The sequence below is a fragment of the Lithobates pipiens genome, unplaced genomic scaffold (assembly GCF_037356315.1).
Source record: "Lithobates pipiens isolate NorthernLeopardFrog02 unplaced genomic scaffold, aLitPip1_a1.2 Scaffold_28, whole genome shotgun sequence".
Lineage (NCBI taxonomy): Eukaryota > Metazoa > Chordata > Amphibia > Anura > Ranidae > Lithobates > Lithobates pipiens.
Window position 1 is genome coordinate 30,831,032 of NW_027507789.1, and position 22,320 is coordinate 30,853,351.

A 22,320-nucleotide genomic window follows, 5' to 3' on the forward strand; every position below is an offset into this window, starting at 1 on the left:
ATAAATATAAATACCTGTAACAAATAAGATATTAATATTATCAAATTTTTAAATATAATAATAATCATAAATATAAATACCTGAAACAAATATTATTAATAATAATAATAATAATAATAATAATAATGATAAATAAATATTAAAGACATTTAATATATTAATAAAACGTATTAATAATCATTATTATAAATACCTGTAACAAATATATATATATATATATATATATATATATATATATATATATATATATATATACACACACACAATTTATAATAATACAATAAAATATTATATATAAATATTTATTACATATATACTTCTCTATACTATAAATCTATAAAATACTATATATTAATATCTTTTTTTTATTATATATAAAATCTTTTTAATGTATTATTTGTTACATTTATTTTTATTATTATTTTATAGATTATAAATCTATAAAATACTATATATTATTATATACACACACACACATAACAAATATTACATTTAAAAATTATATAAAATAATAAAAAACATAACATTTATTACAATAATAATACTAGTAGTAATAATGATGATAATAGTGATAATAATAGTAATATATGAATTTATTATTAAAACACATAAAGAGATCTGTGAGCATGAAGTTGTGTTGGTGACAGAACATGAGGTGCTGATATCAGGATAATCTGAGGACAGTCAGTGCATGAAGAGGGACTGTCTCCTCCCTACAGTTATGAAGAAAAAAAAAAAAAAAGAAGAAGGAGGAAGCAACCTTTTTTTTTTATTATTATTTCTTTTTACTTCTGCAAATGCTCTCCCTCTTCCTCTGAACAATCCTCCCTCCTCCTCCTTTCTCTAGGACCAGGTCTCTTCCCCATCCTCTTGCTGTCTCCTTTCCCACCCCCCATCCATCCTCCTCTCTCTCTCTCTCCTTCTCTCACATCCTACCCACTCTCATCATCAGGAGCCCCCCTCGTGCGGCTCCGCGCATGCGCGTCCCCGCTTCCCCCTTTCATTCAGTCTGGCAGTGAGGAGAGGAGCTGCAGCACAGCGGGAGGAGGGAGTACAATCCAGCGCTGGTATCCACACACCCGCAGAGTCATTCACACCGCACAGCACAGAGCGCACTGACACCGCACAGCACAGAGCGCACTGCACAGCCTCAACCTCAACTGCTGGACACTTCCATAGAGCACAACAAGGAGGAGGAAAAGAACTGCACAAACTGGAAGTCCAGTGACTGAGAGACCAGCACTATCACTGCACTCCTCACTCACACCCCACTCATCCCACTGCCTGTGCACCCCACTCATCCCAGTGCACCCCACTACCTGTGCACCCCCCACTCATCCCTGTGTACCCCCCACTGCCTGTGCACCCCACTCATCCCAGTGCACCCCCCACTCACCCCACTACCTGTGCACCCCCCACTCATCCCAGTGCACCCCCCACTGCCTGTGCACCCCCCACTCATCCCTGTGTACACCCCACTCATCCCAGTGCACCCCCACTCATCCCTGTGTACCCCCCACTCACCCCACTGCCTGTGCACCCCACTCATCCCAGTGCACCCCCCCACTCACCCCACTGCCTGTGCACCCCCCACTCAGTGCCTGTGCACCCCCCACTCACACCCCACCATGCCTGAGCTCATCAGTGTAGGAGAGTTTATAAAGGAGACTCTGGAGGACCACAGCTCACCTACCACCTCCTCCTTCACCACCAGGATGGGCAGCTGCAGGAACACAGTGAACACCATAGAGGAGGTAAGGGAATGAAGGGGCGCAATATGGGGCACCTGGGATCATGGCAACGATTGTATGTGGAGGAATGATCTGCGTGATTGTATGCGGAGTGATGATCTGCAGCTGCTGCCAGAAGTTCTGGCCAAGTACCTCTCCCGGCAGGTGATCAGCATTTGGTATAAGGTGGAAGGAATTCTGCTATAAACATTCATTATATTACAGCTTACCACTTCTTAGATCAGAATGTTGCATTCATTTTTCTTTATTTTTTTTTATATTTCATTTATTTTATTTTTTTTAGCCTTTTTTTATTTTAACCCAGCGATCCTGCCAGTAAGTGTTTTTTTTTTTTTTGTTTTTTTTTCCACCAGAACAAGCTGTCCTGCATATGAACAAGTTAGAGGGTTGAGACAAACCACTTAGGCCCCTTTCACACTACTGCGACTTCAAAGTCACGTGAACCTGAACTCGCATCGAAGCTGGACCTAAGTAGTTGCAGAGACTACTTTGAAGTCGTACAAATATGAATGGTTGTCATTGGAAATCATGGGGAACGACTTGTCATGCGTCTTTGCAGGACAAGTTGTACAAGTGTGAAAGGGGAGCCTTAGTATTGGTAGGGGTGCTTACAATGATCAGCTTTTAATTTATTCCTGGAAAACTTTTATCCCAAAAGGGGAAAAAAAAAAAAAATGTAAATGCTGATAAAGTATTATCTGGTATCTGGAGTTTGGCTTCAATTTGTTAGTGTATCTAAATCTGTTAGTACTAAGGCTTCATTCGCGCATGGGTGTTTTAACCACTTTAAGACCAGGCCTTTTCTGATACTTTTTGTTTAAAAGTTTTTAAATTGGGATTTATTGTTAGAAAAAAATAAATAAAAAATAAATATATATATATATATATATATATATATATATATATATATATATATATATATATATATATATATATATATATATATATATATATATATATATATATATAAAATATTATTATTCATTTATTTTTATTTTAGCAGAGACCCTAGAAAATAAAATTGTGATTGTTGCAATTTTTACATTTTGTTTCATGTTGCAACATATATGTGCATCAGTCTTTAAACACAATATACACTTTTTTTGATTAAACCCAAAAGCATAAAGTTAGCCAGATTTATTTTGTATAATGTGAAAGATGATGTTACGCCGAGTAAATAGAGACCCAACATGTCACGCTTTAAAATTGCGCAAACTCGTGGAATGGCAACAAACTACGGTACTTAAAAATCCCCATAGGTGACACATTACATTTTTTTTTTTTTTTTTTTTTTTTTACAGGTTAGAGATATAGAGGAGGTCTAGTGCTAGAATTATTCCTCTCGCTCTAACGATCGTGGTGATACCTCACACGTTTACATATGTGCGCGCAGAGGGATGGGCGCTTTACTTTTTTCTTTTTTTTTTTTTTTTTTAACTTTTTTTATTATTATTTATTTTACTTACAATTTTTCATATATACACTGTTCCTTTAAAAAAAATAAAAAAAAATCACTTTTATTCCTATTACAAGGAATGTAAACATCTCTTTATGATATGAATAGGGCATGACAGGTCCTCTTTATTGGAAGATTTGAGGTTAAAAAGAACTCAGATCTCACTTTTTCCTTTTTTAAAAGCAAAAACAATATTTCCTTTTTAACAGAACCCCCCCCCAGCTCTTTAAGGGCGTGAGGCAGAAGAGATGTTAGATGTCCCTCCAGGCCTCCAAGGGCCTAGAGTCTCCAATCGTGCCCAACGTGCCCTCACTCGACTTCCTGCCCATCCCTCCAGCAGATCGGATCGTTTCCACCTTTACTGATCTCTCCGGTAAGCGGGGTAACGACCAGGAAGTGGCAGGGGGGGGGGGGGCTCCTCTCCTGCCGCCACCTCTAAAAGTGATCTTGCGGCGAATGCGCTGCTGAGACCACTTTTATTTTGTAGATAATCGCCCACAGAACAAGAGGATACCGGGGTTATGGCCGCTAACTGCTGCCATAACAACGGTATTTAGCGTCAAAGTAATGCCGTAAATGTACTGTGGGTGGTCGTCAAGTGGTTAAAATGCGTTGCGGCGATTTCTGCCCGCGATTGCAAAATGCCCAGGTGAGAATGACAGGTCGCACGTTTCTGATGCCATTAATTTGAATGGAAGCTAAAAACGCAGTGCGGTTCTGCCACTATAAATTGCAGCAAAACGCATTGCCCCCCCCCCCCCCCCCAAAAGTTGAGCTTCTTTTGGGTGGCATTGCGTCACATGATGTGGTTTATCCTGGCAGAAACGCATCAAGTTTTTAGGTGCCATTCGAATGGATGGCATCTGAAACGTTCATTGTATGATTTGTCAAACGCCCAGGTGTGAATGCAGCCTAATGCCACGTACACACGAGCGTTTTTTTCCATCAGAAAAAACTCTGATGGTTTTTCCAACGGAGTTGCACTGAAACGGACTTGCCTACACACGATCGCACCAAAGTCCGATTGTCTAGAACGCGGTGACGTACAACACGTACGAAGCGACTAGAAAAAGGAAGTTCAGTAGCCAATAGCTTCCCATGCGTCGTTTTTGGTCCGTCGGAACAGCATACAGACAAACGGTTTTCCCGATAGGAATTGATTCCGTCAGAAAGATTTAAAACATGTTCTATTTCTAGGTCGTCAGAATTTTTCGAAAAAAAAAAAATAAATAAAAAAAGTCTGATGAGACCCACACACGATCGGAATATCCAATGAAAAGATTTATCTGCTGGAAAGTCCGACAGTGTGTATGCAGCGTAACAGTCCCCTCGCCCCAAATTGACAATGCCGCTGTGCCCCCTGTGCTCCTTCATTCAGAGTGGCACTCTGATTCAGGAGGTGTGTTACTAGTCGGATCACCAGGTGAAAATAGAGCTTTAAAATAGAAAACGAATGCAGCCACCATATCTAATGATTGGTAAGCTGCAACATATTACATTTTTGGGTTTGTTACCGATTTAAATGTCCATCCACACCACATTGTGTGTGTTGAGCGCAGGTAAACGCACGTGCATGCTGCATTTTGGTGCGTTCCATTGCGTTTTAACATGCACTTTTCTTCTCACTTCCTGGACCATGCAAAGGGTCTTTAACGCGGTTCAGGAGCAAAACTTGGGCTGGCTTGTTTTCCATGCGTTTTGCGATGACTCCCATTACTACACATTATGTCTACTTTTTTCTTGCACAAATCAGCGCAACGTCTCAGTGTGGACTGTTCCCATTCACCTACCTGGTCTTGGCATTGGCATAGTGTGCCAACGCATCGCTGTGAATGGACCCTAAGGGGCCCTTTCACACTGCTCTGTAGCAATTGTATGCATTTTTACTGTGTTTCAGATGAATTTCCTGTGCGTTTCTGGTGCATTTTTTGGGTAACTCGCACCTGTGAAAAATGGACATGTAACTCAAAAAACACAAATCGCAGTGCGCTCTTTTTTTTTTTTTTTTTTTTTTTTTTTTACAATTTCCATTAACTTCAATAGGAAGCTGCTTTTTTTTTTTTTTTTTTTTTTTTTTTTGGTACAGTTTTTTTAAAACCGCACCAAGGATGCAGCATGCAGGACTTTTTAGAACACATCACACCTGTAAGGCAGGGGTATGAAGATTCCCTTAGGATTTAAATGTAAACATTTTTCTTACAAGGTAAAAATGCAGGAAAAAGTTATCAGTGTGAATTGACCCTTATGGCGCGTACACGATCAGATATTCCGACAACAAAATCCACGGATTTATTTCTGACGGATGTTGGCTCAAACTTGTCTTGCATACACACGGTCACACAAGTATTGTCGGTAATGTCGAAGGTCAAGAGCGCGGCGACGTACAACACGTACGGCGAGCCGAGAAAAATGAAGTTCAATAGCCAGTTGCGGCTCTTCTGCTTGATTCCGAGCATGCGTGGAACTTTGTGCTTCGGAATTGTCTACGCACGATCGGAATTTCCGACAAATGATTTTGTTGTCGGAAAATTTGAGAACCAGATCTCAAATTTTTTTTTGTCGAAAATTCCAACAAAAAATGTCAGATGGAGCCCACACACGGTCGGAATTTCCGACGACAAACTCACATCGAACATTTGTTGTTGGAAATTCCGACCGTGTGTACGCGGCATTAGGCTGAGCTCAAACCATGGATCCATCCTGCCTTGTATCAATGGTTCAGGCTGGTGGTGTACTGGTGTAGGGCAGCGTCCCATCATGCCTCTGGGTGTCACGCTTGTGGCTGTCAGTCTTGCTATGCTTCGTGGGAATTGTAGTTCTGCAACAGCTGGAGGTCCGTTAATTGCATATCCCTGGTGTAGGGGATATTTTCTTGGCACACTTTGGGCACCTTAGTACCAACTGAGCATCATTTATACATGTCCTACCTGAGTATTGTTGGTGACCATGTCATTCCCTTTATGACTACAGTGTCCCCATCTTCTGATGGCTCCTTCCAGCAGGATAATGCTCCATGTCCAGGGCAGGACTTACCATTGGGCTTGACTGGGCTCAAGCCCATGGGCCCCGCCCAATAGGGGGGCCCGCCAAGATACATAGCCGAGTGTGCTCGGCTCCACTCACAGTCATGCCCAGTCCCGCCCTATGATGGACATAACGCAGTGAATGGGCATGACTGTGAGCCGAACCGAGTACACTCGACCACTCCTCGGCTCTGCTCGGGACTGCGAGAGGACCCGAGAGCCACTGAGATACACAGGACTCTGTATCTCGGCAGCGTAATTTTTAAACTTGAAGACTGCAATGACAAGGCTACAATGACACAAGGCTGCAGATGAATGGGCATTTAAATGTAAGTTTTTTTTCCTTTAAAATTCTCTCCTAAACTTGGGGTGCGTGTTATACGCTGGCACGTGTTATACGCCGATAAATACGGTAATGTATAGAAGGTAGGGTCCGAAAGTGACTCAAGCCCAGGGGCCCCCACCACCCCAAGTCCTGCCCTGTCCATGTCACAAAGCTCCAATCATCTCACCACTGGACAATGAGGTCCCTGTACTCCAATGGCCTCCACACTCACCAGATCTCAATCCAATAGAGCGCCTTTGGGATGTGGTGGAACGGGAGATCTGCAGCATCTGTGTGATGCCATCGTGTCACTATGGACCAAAATCTGAGGAATGTTTCCAACACCATGTTGAATCTATGCCATGAAGAATTAGGGCAGTTCTGAAGGCAAAAGGGGGTCCAACCCCCTACTGGCAAGGTGTACCTAAGAATAACGTGGCCGGTGAGTGTATATGTTAAAGCGGGAGTCCACCGGGACTCCGCGTTTTTATTTTTTTTTTATTTTTTTATTTTTTTATTTTTTTTTTTAAAAGCCAGCAGCTACAAATACTGCAGCTGCTGACTTTTAAATAGTGACACTTACCTGTCCAGCGCGCCCGCGATGTCGGCACCCGAAGCCGATCGCTCGCTCGTCTATCGGGTCCTGCCGCCGCCATCTTGGGTATGGGAATCAGGAAATGGAGCCTTTCGGCTTCATTTCCCGGTTCCCTACTGCGCATGCGCGAGCCGCGCGGCGCAATCCGGACGGTCCCCGCTGCCTCTGGGAGCTGTGTGTTTCCCAGCAGGCAGCGGGGCACTTGCTGAAGGGGGCGGGCGCTTGCGGAAAGGGGCGTAACGTACGCCCCTTTCCGCAGAGAGCTAGCCCGGAAGTGGGTGCAGTTACCTGGATTATCCAGGTAACTGCACCCCCCTCCCCCCTGAAAGGTGCCGATTGTGGCGCCGGGGGGGGGGGGATTCCGATGAGCGGAGGTCCATTTTAGGGTGGACCTCTGCTTTAAGCCCTATAGAGGTACTTGTAATAAAAAAAATTAGTACATCAAAGGTGCAGCATGCAGGACTCTGATGTGTGTTTATGAAAATGCATGGTCTAATAGAAGTCAGCGGGAGCACGTGTAAAACACGCATACGTCTCTCTACACCCAAACCAAAGCACGTTTTTGGCTTTGGTTTCCGGCCAAGCGCATCCTGCATTTTCAGGTTCAGTACCAAATCTCCATTCGTTGCACCTTTAATATAGACCCAACATTGGTAGCGCAGCTATAATACAGTATATGATGCCTTATATGAACTATTGATATTCACAGAAATATCCATTGCGTCTGCTCACCTTGTGATTGGTTTTTATGCCGTTTGAATATACTGGATATATTATGGCTGAGAGGATCAGCGTTTTCCATTGACTGGAAGTCTGCAGAAAACCATTTCTTCGGAATCTATTTGGGTGAAGTCTCAATAGTTAAGCTTTTATAGGCAAATATTGTCTAAATACAAGTGGAACGTGTGCTCTGTGTATTTCTTCCAAATCTGTGTAGTAATTCAGTGCAAAACTTTCCCTCTGTACAGGATCTTCCTGTAATAAAGACCGGTCACTGCTGCTCTCTCTCCTTGTGCAGGGTGACTGGTCTCGTCTCCGCCCCCTCCTGCAGTTTTCTGCAGACAGCCTGTAGTGCGAGGACCCTGCTGGGCCCCTCCCACAATGCTGCTGTCTGCCCAGGCTATGTGTGTAATAATAAAAAAAATATATATATATATTAGGGCTGTTGCTGATTAAAATTTTCCTGTTCGATTAATCAGTTTTTTTTTTAATCGACTAATTTCGATTAATTATAATGCACATACAGTTTTTACAATTTTTTTTTATTAAACTTCTAAGAAAACGTAGAAAGTTAGTTTAACTTTAACTGTACGGTCCACATTTCCCCCACATCTCCCCCCCCATGCTGCATTGTCCACATCTCCCCCCCCATGCTGCATTGTCCACATCTCCCCCCCCATGCTGCATTGTCCACATCCCCCCCCCCCATAAAGTACTGTCCACATCTCCCCCCCCCCCATAAAGTACTGTCCACTTCTCCCCCCATAAAGTACTGCCCACATCTCCTCACATCTCCCCCATACCTTTAATATTCATGATTGTCTGCTCTGTCTGGAATAGACAGCAGGCAGACCCGTCCATCCTCAGAGTAGACACAAGCAGGCGGGCGATGATGACGTCAGCACGCCCGTCTAGGCTGCCGTCGGGTGGACCAAGATGGCCGCGGCTCCGGAGCTAGGCCGAAGCCGCTGCCTTTCCTATGGGCGAGACCGCGGAGCTGACTCCGCGGATCGTCCTCGATCAAAATTATTTTGATCGATCAAAGAAATTAACGATTAATCAAACAATTAATCGTTAATTTCCGCAGCCCTAATATATATATATATATATATATATATATATATATATATATATATATATATATATATATATAATACACACACAACAAGTGAGTACACCCCTCACATTCTTATAAATATTTTATTTTATCTTTTCATGTGACAACACTGAAGAAATTACACTTTGCTACAATGTAAAGTAGTGAGTGTACAGCTTGTATAACAGTGTACATTTGCTGTCCCCTCAAAATAACTCAACACACAGCCATTAATGTCTAAACCGCTGGCAACAAAAGTGAGTACACCCCTAAGTGAAAATGTCCAAATTGGGCCCAAGTATCAATATTTTTTTGTGGCCACCAGCACTACCACAACCCTCTTGGGCATGGAGTTCACCAGAGCTTCACAGATTGGCACGGGAGTCCTCTTCCACTCCTCAATGATGACTTCACCGAGCTGGTGAATGGTAGAGACCTTGCACTCCTCTACCTTCTGTTTGAGGATGCTCAAACGGAGCATCCCTATTAAAGGAGCACACCTGAATCCATGCACTCTGTACGTAGCGCACACCTGAATACTTTACATTGTATACAGATGCTCACTAGGGTTTAGGTCTGGAGACATGCTTGGCCAGTCCATCACCTTTACCCTCAGCTTCTATAGCAAGGCAGTGGCCGTCATGGAGGTGTGTTTGGGGTCACTATCATGTTGGAAATTTGGTCTGCATGGCCCAGTCTCTGAAGGGAGGGGATCATGCTGTGCTTCAGTATGTCACAGTACATGTTGACATTCATGGTTCGCACAATGAACTGTAGCTCCCCAGTGCCGGCAGCACTCATTCACCCCCAGAACATGACACTCCCACCACCATGCTTGACTGTAGGCAAGACACACTTGTCTTTGTACTCCTCACCTGGTTGCCGCCACACACGCTTGTCACCATCTGAACCAAATAAGTTTATCGGTTCCAGTAACCCAGGTCCTTAGTCTGCTTGTCTTCAGCAAACAGTTTGCAGGCTTTCTTGTGCATCATCTGTAAAAGAGGCTTCCTTCTTTGACGACAGCCATGCAGACCAATTTGTCCCCCCAGCATTCAACCTCTGGATATGACGCTGAGCATGAGCACTCAGCTTCTTTGGTTGACCATGGCAAGGCCTGCTCTGAGTGCAACCTGTTAAAGCGCTGTATGGTCTTGGCCACCGTGCTGCAGCTCAGTTTCAGGGTCTTGGCAGGATCTTCTTATAGCCCTAGGCCATCTTTATGTAGAACAACAATTCTTTTTTTATTTTTCAGATCCTCGGAGAGTTCTTTGCCATGAAGTGCCATGTTACATTTCCAGTGACCAGTATTAGAGAGTGAGAGCGATAACACCAAATTGAACACACCTGCTCCCCACTCATACCTGAGACCTTGTAACACTCACATGACACCGGAGAGGGAAAAGGGCTAATTGGGCCCAATTTGGACATTTTCACTTAGGGGTGTACTCACGTTTGTTGCCAGCGGTTTAGACATTAATGGCTGTGTGTTGAGTTATTTTGAGGGGGACAGAAAATTACAAGCTCACTACTTTACATTGTAGCAAAGTGTAATTTCTTCAGTGTTGTCACATGAAAAGATAAAATAAAAGATTTACAAAAATGTGAGGGGTGTACTCACTTTTGTGAAGTATTGCGTGCGTGTGTGTGTGTGTATATGTATGTATATATATTTATGCAATTTTTATTATGCATTTACACATCCTGTAAAATGAAAGCACATACTTCTGCTATAATATTTACTGGTTTAAAGCTTCAGTTACATTGCAACACCATAGAGTTATGTAACGAGAAGAGGCGTTACACAGGAAATAAATACACAGCAGTTTGCTGGACAGTCACAGCCCTGTCAGTTGTTTAATGTGCCTGTGGATACAGCATTCAATGTCATATAATTATTAAACTGGACATGTACTCATACAGCATACCATTTCAGATTGCGCCTGCCATGATTAAACTGCACAATTTTTAATACCAGTTACCATGTTAATGTAAATTCAAAAGTCTACTTTATTCATAGTTTTTCTTTTATTTAAATCTGGAGCTTTTATTGTAATCATACATGGTGATCTTGCCAATGAAGGTTTTTGTTCAGGCGCTTCCTGTAATAGGTGACAACGCTCTGCCTCTCTATTACAATTGTGTTCCTGCGTTGTCACCCTCTCACATTTCAAGTCCTATTATGCAAGCATGGTCCTCTGGTCACCGTCGCCCATCCTATAAAAATGACACGCAGCTATCGCCAGCACTTGGATGCAATGAAAGGTGAGAAAAGGTGAAGGAAAGTATTTTATATAGTGACCCTGTCACCACTTAGGCTGGATTCACACCTATGCATTTTTAGTGCATTTTGCAGATTTGCACTACAGTCCATTTAACATTGTTTCCTATGGAACAAGTTCTGTAGTGCAAATCTGCAAAAAGCACTAAAAATGCATAGGTGTGAATCCAGCCTAAGTGGTGACAGGGTCACTATATAAAATACTTTCCTTCACCTTTTCTCACCTTTCATTGCATCCAAGTGCTTGCGATAGCTGCGTGTCATTTTTATAGGATGGGCGACGGTGACCAGAGGACCAGGAAAAAAAAAAAAAAAAAAAAAAAAAAAGGGCAGTCATGTAAAGCAGACCATCTATACTTCACTCTTAAGCAGCCCGTGTCTTGAAATGCTGTGGCTGAATACCTGTTTCCCCCACTGTACGCAGTAGTTCCTTCCGCCAGCATCCTGTAATGACATATCAGCTGGTGGGAGGAAATACAGAATGTAGCAGGGGTCAGACAGATATTCCTACATCTGAAGGTGTGGAATACCCGCAGCAGCTGGCAATCAATGAAGCAGTGGCATTTCAAGACACAGGCCACTGGAAAAGCAAATATACAGTAAGACCCCTTTCACACTGGGGCGTTTTTCAGGCGCTTTAGCGTTAAAAAAAGCGCCTGTGAAGCACTTGAAAGACACCTCATCTGCAATCCCAATGTGAAAGCCCAAGTGCTTTAAATTTAAAGAGGAGCTGTACCTAAAAAAAAAAAAAAAAAAAAAAATATTAAAAGCCAGCAGCTACTAATATTGCAGCTGCTGACTTTTAATAAAATCACACTTACCTGTCCCAGGTTCCAGCGATTGTCGGCGGCAGATGACGAGCGATCACTCGTCTCGCTGCTGCCACCGCCGCCATCCTCTGTCAGGGAATCAGGAAGTGAAGCATGACGGCTTCACTGCCCGGTTCCTTACTGCGCATGCGCGAGTCGCGCTGCGTGTCTCTTATGGTCCCCCGCTGTGTCTCTGGGAACTGTGTGTTTCCCAGAACACAACGGGGGGGGGGGGCGGAGCGTCTGCGGGGGTCTGCGGCGGTCTGGCCGGAAGTGGGTGCAGTTACCTGGATTATCCAGGTAACTGCACCCCCCTCCCCCCTGAAAGGTGCCGATTGTGGCACCGGAGGGGGGAGGGATCAGATTAGCGGAACTTCCCCTTTAGGGTGAAGAACCGCTTTAAGAGCCCTTTCACAATGTCAGCGCCCGCAAAAACGATTGTAAAGCACCGCTTAAACTAGCAGCGCTTTACCAACATTTTACGAGCGCTATTGGGGCGCTTTTAACCAGTGCTAGTGGCCAAATAAAGGGTTAAAAGCGCCCACAAAACTCTGCTGCCAAAAGCGATTTTCAGGCGTTTTGCAGGCGCTTCCCATTGATTTCAATGGGAAGGGGCGCTTTAGGAGCGGTGTATTCACCGCTCCAAAAGCGCTGCAAAGAAGCTGCTTGCAGGACTTTTTTTGATGCCCTGCCACCGCAGCGCCTCAGTGTGAAAGCACTCGGGCTTTTACATTGGGATTGCAGTTGCGGCTTCTTTCAAGCGCTTTACAGGCGCTTTTTTTAACACTAAAACGCCTGAAAAACGCCCCAGCGTGAAAGGGGTCTAAATGATCTTCTTTACAAGGCTGCTGTTATATGTGTGTGTGTGTGTGTGTATGTGTATGTGTATATATATAAAATTAAACGGCAGCCCCGTAAAGAACATTTACTGTATATTTTTATTACAGTTGTGCTCATAAGTTTACATACCCTTTTATTTCACTCATGGTTGGTGTTTGGCTGAAGCCATGTATTATTAATCAACTGTGTTTACTCTTTTTAAACCATAATGACATAAATGACCCTGATCAAAAGCTAAAAACATTTTTGGCCTGATAACATGCACACAAGTTGACGCGAAGGGTTTTGAATGGCTATGAAATGTAACCATCCTCACCTGTGATCTGTTTGCTTGTAATTGGTGTGTATAAAAGGTCAATGAGTTTCTGGACTCCTGACAGACCCTTTCATCTTTCATCCAGCGCTGCAATCATGTTTCTGGATTCTGAGTAATGGGGAAAGCAAAAGAATAGTCAAAGGATGTGTGGGAAAAGGTAGTTGAACTGTATAAAACAGGAACGGGATATAAAAAGATCCCCATTGAGAATGTCAATTGGCAGTGTTTAAACTCTAATCTAGAAGTGGAAAATGAGGGGTTCTGTTGAAACGAAAACCACGGTCAGGTAGACAAACTAAAATTTCAGCCATAACTGGCAGGAAAATTGTTCGGGATGCAAAGAAAAACCCACAAATACCTACAGGTGAAATACAGGACCCTCTGAAAACATGTGGTGTGGCTGTTTCAAGATGCACAATAAAGAGGCACTTGAAGAAAGATGGGCTGCATGGTCGAGTCACCCGGAGAAAGCCATTACTACACAAATGCCACAAAGTATCCCGCTGACAAAAACGCCAAACAGCACAGAGACAATCCTCAAACCTTCTGGCACAAAGTATTTGGAGTGATGAGACCAAAATTAAGCTTTTTGGCCACAACCATAAACACTACATTTGGAGAGGAGTCAACCAGGCCTATGATGAAAGGTACACCATTCCTACTGTGAAATGTGGAGGTGGATCGCTGATGTTTTGGGGATGTGTGAGCTACAAAGGCACAGCAAACTTGGTCAAAATTGATGGCAAGATGAATGCAGTATGTTATCAAATACTGGGGGAACATTTTCATTCATCAGCCAGGAAGCTGCGCATGGGACGTACTTGGATATTCCAACATGACAATGATCCAAAACACCTGGCCAGTCTTAGTCCGTAGGGTTCAATATTGAGTTGGCCCACCCTTTGAAGCTATTACAGCTTCAACTCTTCTGGGATGTCGGTCCACAAGGTTTAGGAATGTGTCTATGGGAATGTTTGCCCATTCTTCAAGAAGCACATTTGTGAGGTTAGGCACTGATGTTGGACGAGAAGGCCTGTCTTGCAGTCTCTAATCAAATTCATCCCAAAGGTGTTCCATTGGGTTGAAGTTAGGACTCAAGTTCCTCCACCCCAAACTTGCTCATCCATGTCTTTGTGGACCTTGCTTTGTGGACTGGTCCAAATTAGCGGGGGGGGGGGTTATGGTGTGGGGTTGTTTTTCGGGTGGCTTTGTGTAACTAAAAGGCAGGCTTCATCCACCTGCTTGCTTGTATATAATTTTTGGGCAATTTTTTGGGGAATTTTGCCAAGGTACCCCTGAAGAAACCTGATTAAAAAAAGGCTGGTATATAGCAATGTCCACGGGCAATATTAACACACCGGTGGGTGGTTGGGAGAGTGGTAAAAAAAAAAGCTGATCAATTGCCTGATTTGCCACCCCATGTGAAAGAGGTCTAACAGCAGCGTTGGAATACTTACATGTCTAGGAGAACATACTGCTCAAATGACCAAAGCCTTGGCCTTAGCCAATCGGTACGTTCATTTTTCTTTTGGTATGGGTATCATACTTCACACCTAGGCTTTGGTTATATAAGTAGTACTGGAGGAAAAATGGAACAGCAACTTCTCCAGGAAGGGCTAGTACTTCAGCCCTGCTATCACTAGTCAAGTACCATCCGATTGTGACTGTTGGCATAGCTTTATGTGAACCCTTTGGGTTAACCATTACAGTTTGCATTGAACTAGTTTAGAATTTAAAGTGAACTCAGATCTCAATCCTGTTTAAAGATCTCCCTGTATATGACCAACCTATTGAAAACCGATATCTGGATCAAGATGGGGCACTCGGCTCATTCTTGTGGTGGCTTTCAAGTACTTTCTGATTAGATAGATTGTTTGCATTGTCTTGCCTGAGCTGACTGTGGAGTACAACCCTTGTTGTTTACTCCTGCTGACGCAACGACAATTTCTACTCCCAATGGTCACAGTCCGGTCCTCCTAAAGTTTGAACGACCGTAAACTGGACCCTTGTGCAGAAAGTTTGGAGACCCCTGTTCTTTACTTTTATATGAATTTCAACTGTGAATTTAGCTTGTTGGATGGCTCATTGGCCATAGTAGCCTCTTCAATCATAGGCGCTGACTGCATTGTCAAACCTTGCTCTGATGTTTCCATCCCTTCCCACTATCGCTATGTTATTTTCATCACGCCACTTCCCATTGTCCATTAATAAGGACCATTGTGTACATTTAATTAACCAATATGATTACTGGCGAGACCTTTATTTAATATTCATAGCTTTCCCTCATTAATTTGTCACTTTTCACAGTTGTGCATCCCATCAAGTAACTATGAAATGGCTGTATGTCCGATTGTAAAGCTGACCCCCCCCCCCCCCCCCCCACAAAGGACAGTCATGCTTTATAAGTCCAGGGAGCACGCAGCGAGACGGATGCCCGATCTGGGCACGTGTTGACCCCATAGGGCTCATGCATGCAGGTGAATTGATGTGACTTGACAGACACATCTTGAGGCTCAGTAATCAGACTCGTTAATGCATGCATAACAGCCCCTGTTCACCTTTATGGTGAACTTTAATTCAGTGGAGCGTAGGCGCAGGTTGTACTATTTTTTCAGCTGCGCTCTTTACAATTTGTTCTAATGCTGCCCCGAATGGTCTCGGGAATGGAGTTTATTGCCTGCATAGAGCTAAATGTCTTTGTGTCAAAGACCTTTTTATGAGTTGTGCCGAATCAATTCCTCGAACAAGATTTTGCTTAAAGTGGAAGCTCACCCTAGAATTGCTCTATGAACAATAAATAGCCATTTAATGTACGTTCCTTGATAAATGAAAAGCACCATGTTTGACTTCTGTTTGGCTTGTTTGACACCATGTAGATGGCACAAGGGGGCTGAGCACTCGCTGGCAAGAGGCCAGTAGCTTCCAGTGACGATTTCTGGGCAACCAAAGCACAGACAGAAGTCAACCTTTATCAAGATACATGTGGTATATAACTGTTCAATGTTTTAGAGTTCTAAAGTGAATTTTCACTGTAAAGGACAGCTCCAACAAGCTAAGCTAGAACAGGGTTCTTCAAACTTTCTGCAAAAGGGTCCTTCAAACTTTAGGAGGGCCGGACTATGACCATTGGGAGTAGACATTGTCCTTGCGTCAGCGGGAGTAAACAATGTGTTTTTTGGTATTGGGGAAAGTAAAAATTTCCCATCCTTGGTCCCAGTGGGAGGGTTGGTGCCCCATCGTTGGTGTCAGTTTGAGGAATAGTGCTCTATCGTTGGAATCAATACAAGATTTAGTGCCCCATTGTTGATGTCAGTAGCAGGAATTACGCCTATTGTTTGTGTCAGTTGGAGGAAAAGTGTCTAGCATCAATGGGAGGAAAAGTGCCCCCAGGGCCAGATAAAGTGAACCAAAGGGTTGCAATTTAGAGACCACTGGTATAGAAGATAAGCTCAGGCATGTTCAATCACAAGTCTTAACCAGCCTGAGCTATCTGTCGAAGCTGGTAGCCAATCGTAGGCAGCGGCATGCATGTATGCAATGAGCATGCATATGTGGATGGGTGGGCGAGCAATGCCTCCGCTGGCTATGATTGGCTTCTTGGTGGGATAGCTCAGGCAGTTTTGGATTCCTGTCTGAATCCACCTGAGTTCATCACTGAAGATAAGCTACCTGTCGAAAGATTTGAAAACCTATACCCTCATGCCGCGTACACACGGTCAGACATTCCGACAACGAAATCCTGGGATTTATTTCCGATGGATGTTGGCTCAAGCTTGTCTTGCATACACAAGGTCGCACAAATGTTGTCGGAAATTCCAATCTTCAAGAACGCGGTGACGTACGACACGTATGACTGGACTAGAAAAAGTAAGTTCAATAGCCAGTTGCGGCTCTTCTGCTTGATTCCGAGCATGCGTGGAATTGTGTACATAAGATCAGAATTTCCAATAATGGATTTTGTTTTTGGAAAATTTGAGAACCAGCTCTCAAATTTTTGTCGTTGGAAATTCCGATGAAAAATGTCCGATGGAGTCTACACACGGTCAGCATTTCCAACAAACAAGCTCCCATCGAACATTTGTTGTTGGAATGTCCGATTGTGTGATCTTGTGATCCATCCATGCTTTAAGGGCTACAACATTTCACCAAAATTTTGTGAACACTTGATCATCATGCCTATATGAGCTTATTTGAAAACCTGTTTCGAAACCATGGGCATTAATATGGTGCTGATTTTAGAGTGTGACTATGGGAATTTGTACTCATTCAGCCAAAAGAGAATTTGTGTGGTCAGATACTGATGTTGGAAATGCAATCACGGTTTCAGGTTTTTCCAATAGTCTTCGGTAGTGATGGGCTTGGGCGTGTTCGCCCAGCCACGTGCAGAGCCCACCAGGAAGTCGGTGCAGCGCTGCGCTAATCACTGTCAGTGAGACATTACCCAAACTCTACAGCCGCACATCGGGGCAATGTCTCACTGCCTGTGGTTAGCGCAGCGCTGTGCCGACTTCCTGGCGGGCTCTGCACGTGGCTGTGCGAACACGCCCGAGCCCATCACTAGTCTTCGGAATTTAGGTCAGGACCCTGTGAAAGGCCATTCAAGTTCCTCCATACCAAAACCCATTGAACTGTGCCTTTTTTGAGCTGTGTTTTTGCACAGGGGTTCGGTTGTGCTGGAATAGAAAAAGGTCTTTCTCAAACTGTCAAACCATAAGGTTTGAAGGAGGCAGTTGTCTAAAATGTATTTTTATGCCCTCAAACCTTTGACCATATAATGTACAGTATATGCTATATGACTACACAGCAAAAGTAGGATGAAAATTATTTTCATAGGCCGCTGTTCTGCGTACTGTGTGTCGCTGCCCCGCCCCTTTCCTCCTCAATGTACTGCTAGTGAACACCACTACTGTGTCCTCTCATCTGAACCTTACATTTCAGCTTGCAATTAATACAATGCATAGTAGCTCATTATAGGAATAGATTAGGAAGCTACAGTAGTTGAAATCGAAAAATTATTTTATGAGTTTGTGCCTTTTAAAGAAACAATTAAATGGTCTTTTTGTCTTCAAATTTCATGTTTTGTGATTTTTTTATTTTTTATTATTGAAATATTTTCCTGAAGTTGTGCTTCAATCCTGCAGTGGTAGGGGTTGCGATGGAGCGTATGCGAGACTGTATCTCTACGCCGCATGGGCTGCATGCTTGATAAATGAAACTGGACAGATCCATTCTTTCAGTAGGCCTTCGGAAATAATGAGAAGGACCTTGTGTTACCTGTCAAGCGATGATTATACACACAGGGACAGATGCAGATAACAGGATTTTCATTCTTGAACCATCAATCATGTTTTATTACAGTCACTTTATTGCCCAAATGCGGGTGAATTTCAGGAATTCTTGCATCTTCAGTCTGGAATGCTCTTTCTTGCCCAGGAGACTGACTCAAATTGTCCCTTAATCATGGATGGTTTATAGACTTCCTGGAGCCGCATCTCTGGGAGGAAGCTTGTTATTTTCCCTGGTCATATATTACCTTAGCCACTCCGGATTCTCATTCACAGCACACACTCTTCTATCCTTTCCTCAGTTCTGTGCCTATAGGCAATATCTGTCATACCGTCCTCCTTGTTTATCACCTCCGTATCCGTGTTTCATTAATACAAGTTTAAGTATACCTTTAAACCAGCCTTCCTCAACTTTTTTGTCCTAGAGGAACCCTTGAAATAATTTTCTGGTCTCTGGGAACCCCTTCTAAAACCAATTCATTGGGGTAAATGCTTTTCATTGATGGCCACTAAAAAGAATGCCCCCTTATAGTGGAGGTCAAAATGCCACCCTTATGGACAGCGACAAAGATTGGTGTCATACATCTAGCTGGTTCCTCTAAAGCCCCCATATACGCTATCAGATTTTCTGATGAATTTTTCCTTCAGATTTACCAAAACCATATAATATGAGGTCAGACCTTAGGAGTTTCAATGTGTATACAATCAGACAGGCACTTGCACTACATGGCTTTGGTAAATCTGAAGGAAAAACTCAGCAGAAAATCTGATAGTGTGTATGGGGCTTCAGTGCTTTGGGCTCCAGAACTATGAAGGCACCATTAAAGTAGAAGTCCACTCAAACACTAAAATCCATGCATCTACGGACATCCACCATCTAACACATCTAGCCCTTTAACCACTTGCTTACCGGGCACTTAAACCCCCCTCAGTCCCAGACCAATTTTCAGCGCTGATGCACTTTGAATGACAATTGCGCGGTCATACAACACTGTACCCAAATTACATTTTTATCATTATTTTTTTCCCACAAATAGAGCTTTCTTTTGGTGGTATTTAATTACAGCTCGGAGTTTTATTTTTTGCTAAACAAACAAAAAAAGATGCAAAAAAAAAAAATCATGTTTAATAGTTTGTTATAAAATTTTGCAAACGGGTCATTTTCTCCTTCATTGAAGTGCGCTGATGAGGCGGCACTGATAGGCTGCACTGGTGGGCACTGATGGGCTGCACTGGTGGGCACTGATGGGCTGCACTGGTGGGCACTGATGGGCTGCAGTGGTGGGCACTGATGGGCTGCAGTGGTGGGCACTGATGGGCTGCAGTGGTGGGCACTGATGGGCTGCAGTGGTGGGCACTGATGGGCTGCACTGGTGGGCACTGATGGGCTGCACTGGTGGGCACTGATGGGCTGCACTGGTGGGCACTGATAGGCATAGTTAAGGCGGCACTAATAGGCACAGATAAGGCAGCACTGATGGGCAAAGATGGGCACAGATAAGGTGGCATGGATGGGTGGCACGGATGGGTGGCACGGATGGGCACTGATAGGTACCACTGATAGGTGGCTCTGATAGGTGGCTCTGATAGCTGGCTCTGATAGCTGGCTCTGATAGCTGGCTCTGATAGCTGGCACTGCTGGGCACTGATGGGCGGCACTGCTGGGCACTGGTAGATGACACTGATGGGCACGGATATGTGGCACTGGGGTGCAGCACCTTTGTTGAGGCAGATTGTGGGCACTGCTGGGTGGCACTGCTGGGTGGCACTATGGGCACTGCTGGGTGGCACTGACGGGGGGCACTTACTTTTTTTTAATGTGGCACTGGCAGGGGGCAGGTGGGCACTGGCAGGGGGCAGGTGGGCATTAGCAGGGCTGGCCATGATCGGGACTGATGTCCCGATCACGGCCGCCGGTGATCGGCTTTTTTTTTTCTCCTCGCGCTGTCAGTGCGAGGAGGAATAATAGCCGATTACCGGCTCCGTTATATCACATGATCAGTTGTCATTGGCTGACAGCTGATCACGTGATAAGGGGTCGGGATCGACCCCTTGCACGGATCGGTGATCAGACGAGTCTCGTAGACTCGCCGATCACAGAGCGCGCCGCGCGCGCCCGTGCACGGGACTACGTCTATTGACGTCGTCCCGGAAAAGGAGATCCGCGCTGTAGCTGTCATTTGGCTATAGCGCGGATCTCAAGTGGTTAAAGAAGAGATCCGTATACCGTATTTTCCGGCGTATAAGACAACCTTTTACAGTAAAAAAAAAAAAAATGGGCAAAAAGCGGGGGTCGTCTTATACGTCAGGTATAAATCTGGGGTTATCATATGCCAGCCTCCCGCTGGATGTTAAGCCCTCCGGAGTGTGCAGTAATACTGTATACATACAGTATACACCGCTGAGCCAATCCCGGCGAGTGATGTATTCTATTAATGAATACAGCGCCTGCTCAGATTGGAGTAACAACCTCTGCCGATCCGAGCAGGCTACATACAGTAGCCAGCTCGGATTGGCTGTGAGAGTCAGAGGCGCGGGCTGATGATGTTACAGCCTCTGCCAATCCGAGCAGGCATTGTATTCAAAAATGCATAGCTCGCCCTGATTGGCTCAGGGCGGTATATTGTATGTATACTGTGAAACCGCATGTTACCTGGCGCCAACTTTGTTTCTGAACGTACGGTATTACCGCACAAGGGGGTCGTCTTATACAGTGAGTACAGCATAAAACCAAAGTTTTAATTCGAAAAATAGGGAGTCGTCTTGTATGCCGGGTCGCCTTATACGCAGGTAAATAGGGTACATACCTTTTTTTTTTTTAAGCCGATCCGACCTGATCCCACTCTGAGCCGTCATCTACGGCTTCCCTGTGGACACAGGTGCAGAGGACACAGCCGACAACGGAAGCCCCATAGTAAGTCTATGGGTGAAGTCACTCCCCATTCATTTCAGTCGGCTGTGTCCTCTGCAGAGCTTCCACCGCTGGGGATCATATCGGCTTAAAAAAAAGGTATGTATACTGATTTATTCTTTACAGGAATAGATAGGTTACTGTTAGATCGTGGATGTCTGTAGATGCAGGGATTTTAGTGTTAGGCTGGACTTACACTTTACCCCTTTCGGTGCCTGATTTTTTTTTTTTTTGTACGCACGTTTAAAAAAAACATTTTAGGCCTACAGATTGCATAAAAGCCCCAAACGTTATATATTTTCTGAAAGCAGCAATCCTAGAGAATAAAATAGCGGTAGTTCCAATTTTTTTATGTCGCTTGATATTACCGCAATGGTCTAGGATACGCAAAATTTCAGTAAAAAAACACACTAAAGTGAATTTTAGGGCAAGCAAACGCAATAAACTACTACTTGTATGTCTTTTTTTTTTTTTCTACAGGTCGGAGGGACACATGTGCTTGGACACAATGGATCCAATGTCCGCTGGGACCTGCCGATTTTTCCCAAAGCAGACAGAACGGTGGTCTCCCTATGTAAACAAGGCAGATTACCGTTCTGTCAGTGCGGGAGATGGAGATCTTGTGTTTCTGCCAAGCAGGAACACAAGGCGGATCTCTGTCTTCCCCCAGTCAAAGCACATCCCTGCACAGACAGCACTTCCAGGGAACACGGTTAATCCTTTAATCGCCCCTGATGTTAACCCCCTTCCCTGGCAGTAAGGCTGAGCTCCGGCGTGTTCGCACACCCCACGTGCAGAGCCTGTCAGGAAGTCGGCGCAGCTCTGCGCTAATCACAGGCAGTGAGACATTTCCCGATCTCTGCAGCAGCACATCGGGGCAATGTCTCGCTGCCTGTGATTAGCACAGCGCCG

General features: G+C 44.2%; 1 protein-coding gene across 1 annotated transcript in view; it reads left to right on the forward strand.

The window, feature by feature from the left end:
* Positions 1-842: 842 nt before the first annotated feature.
* LOC143935274 (arf-GAP with SH3 domain, ANK repeat and PH domain-containing protein 1-like) overlaps positions 843-22,320 on the forward strand; it is a gene marked incomplete in the record, with an annotated part of 307,045 nt that continues 285,567 nt past the window's right edge. Inside the window, 1 exon segment of the mRNA XM_077459017.1 lies at positions 843-1,754. Within this exon segment, the coding sequence (XP_077315143.1) occupies positions 1,629-1,754 (126 nt within the window).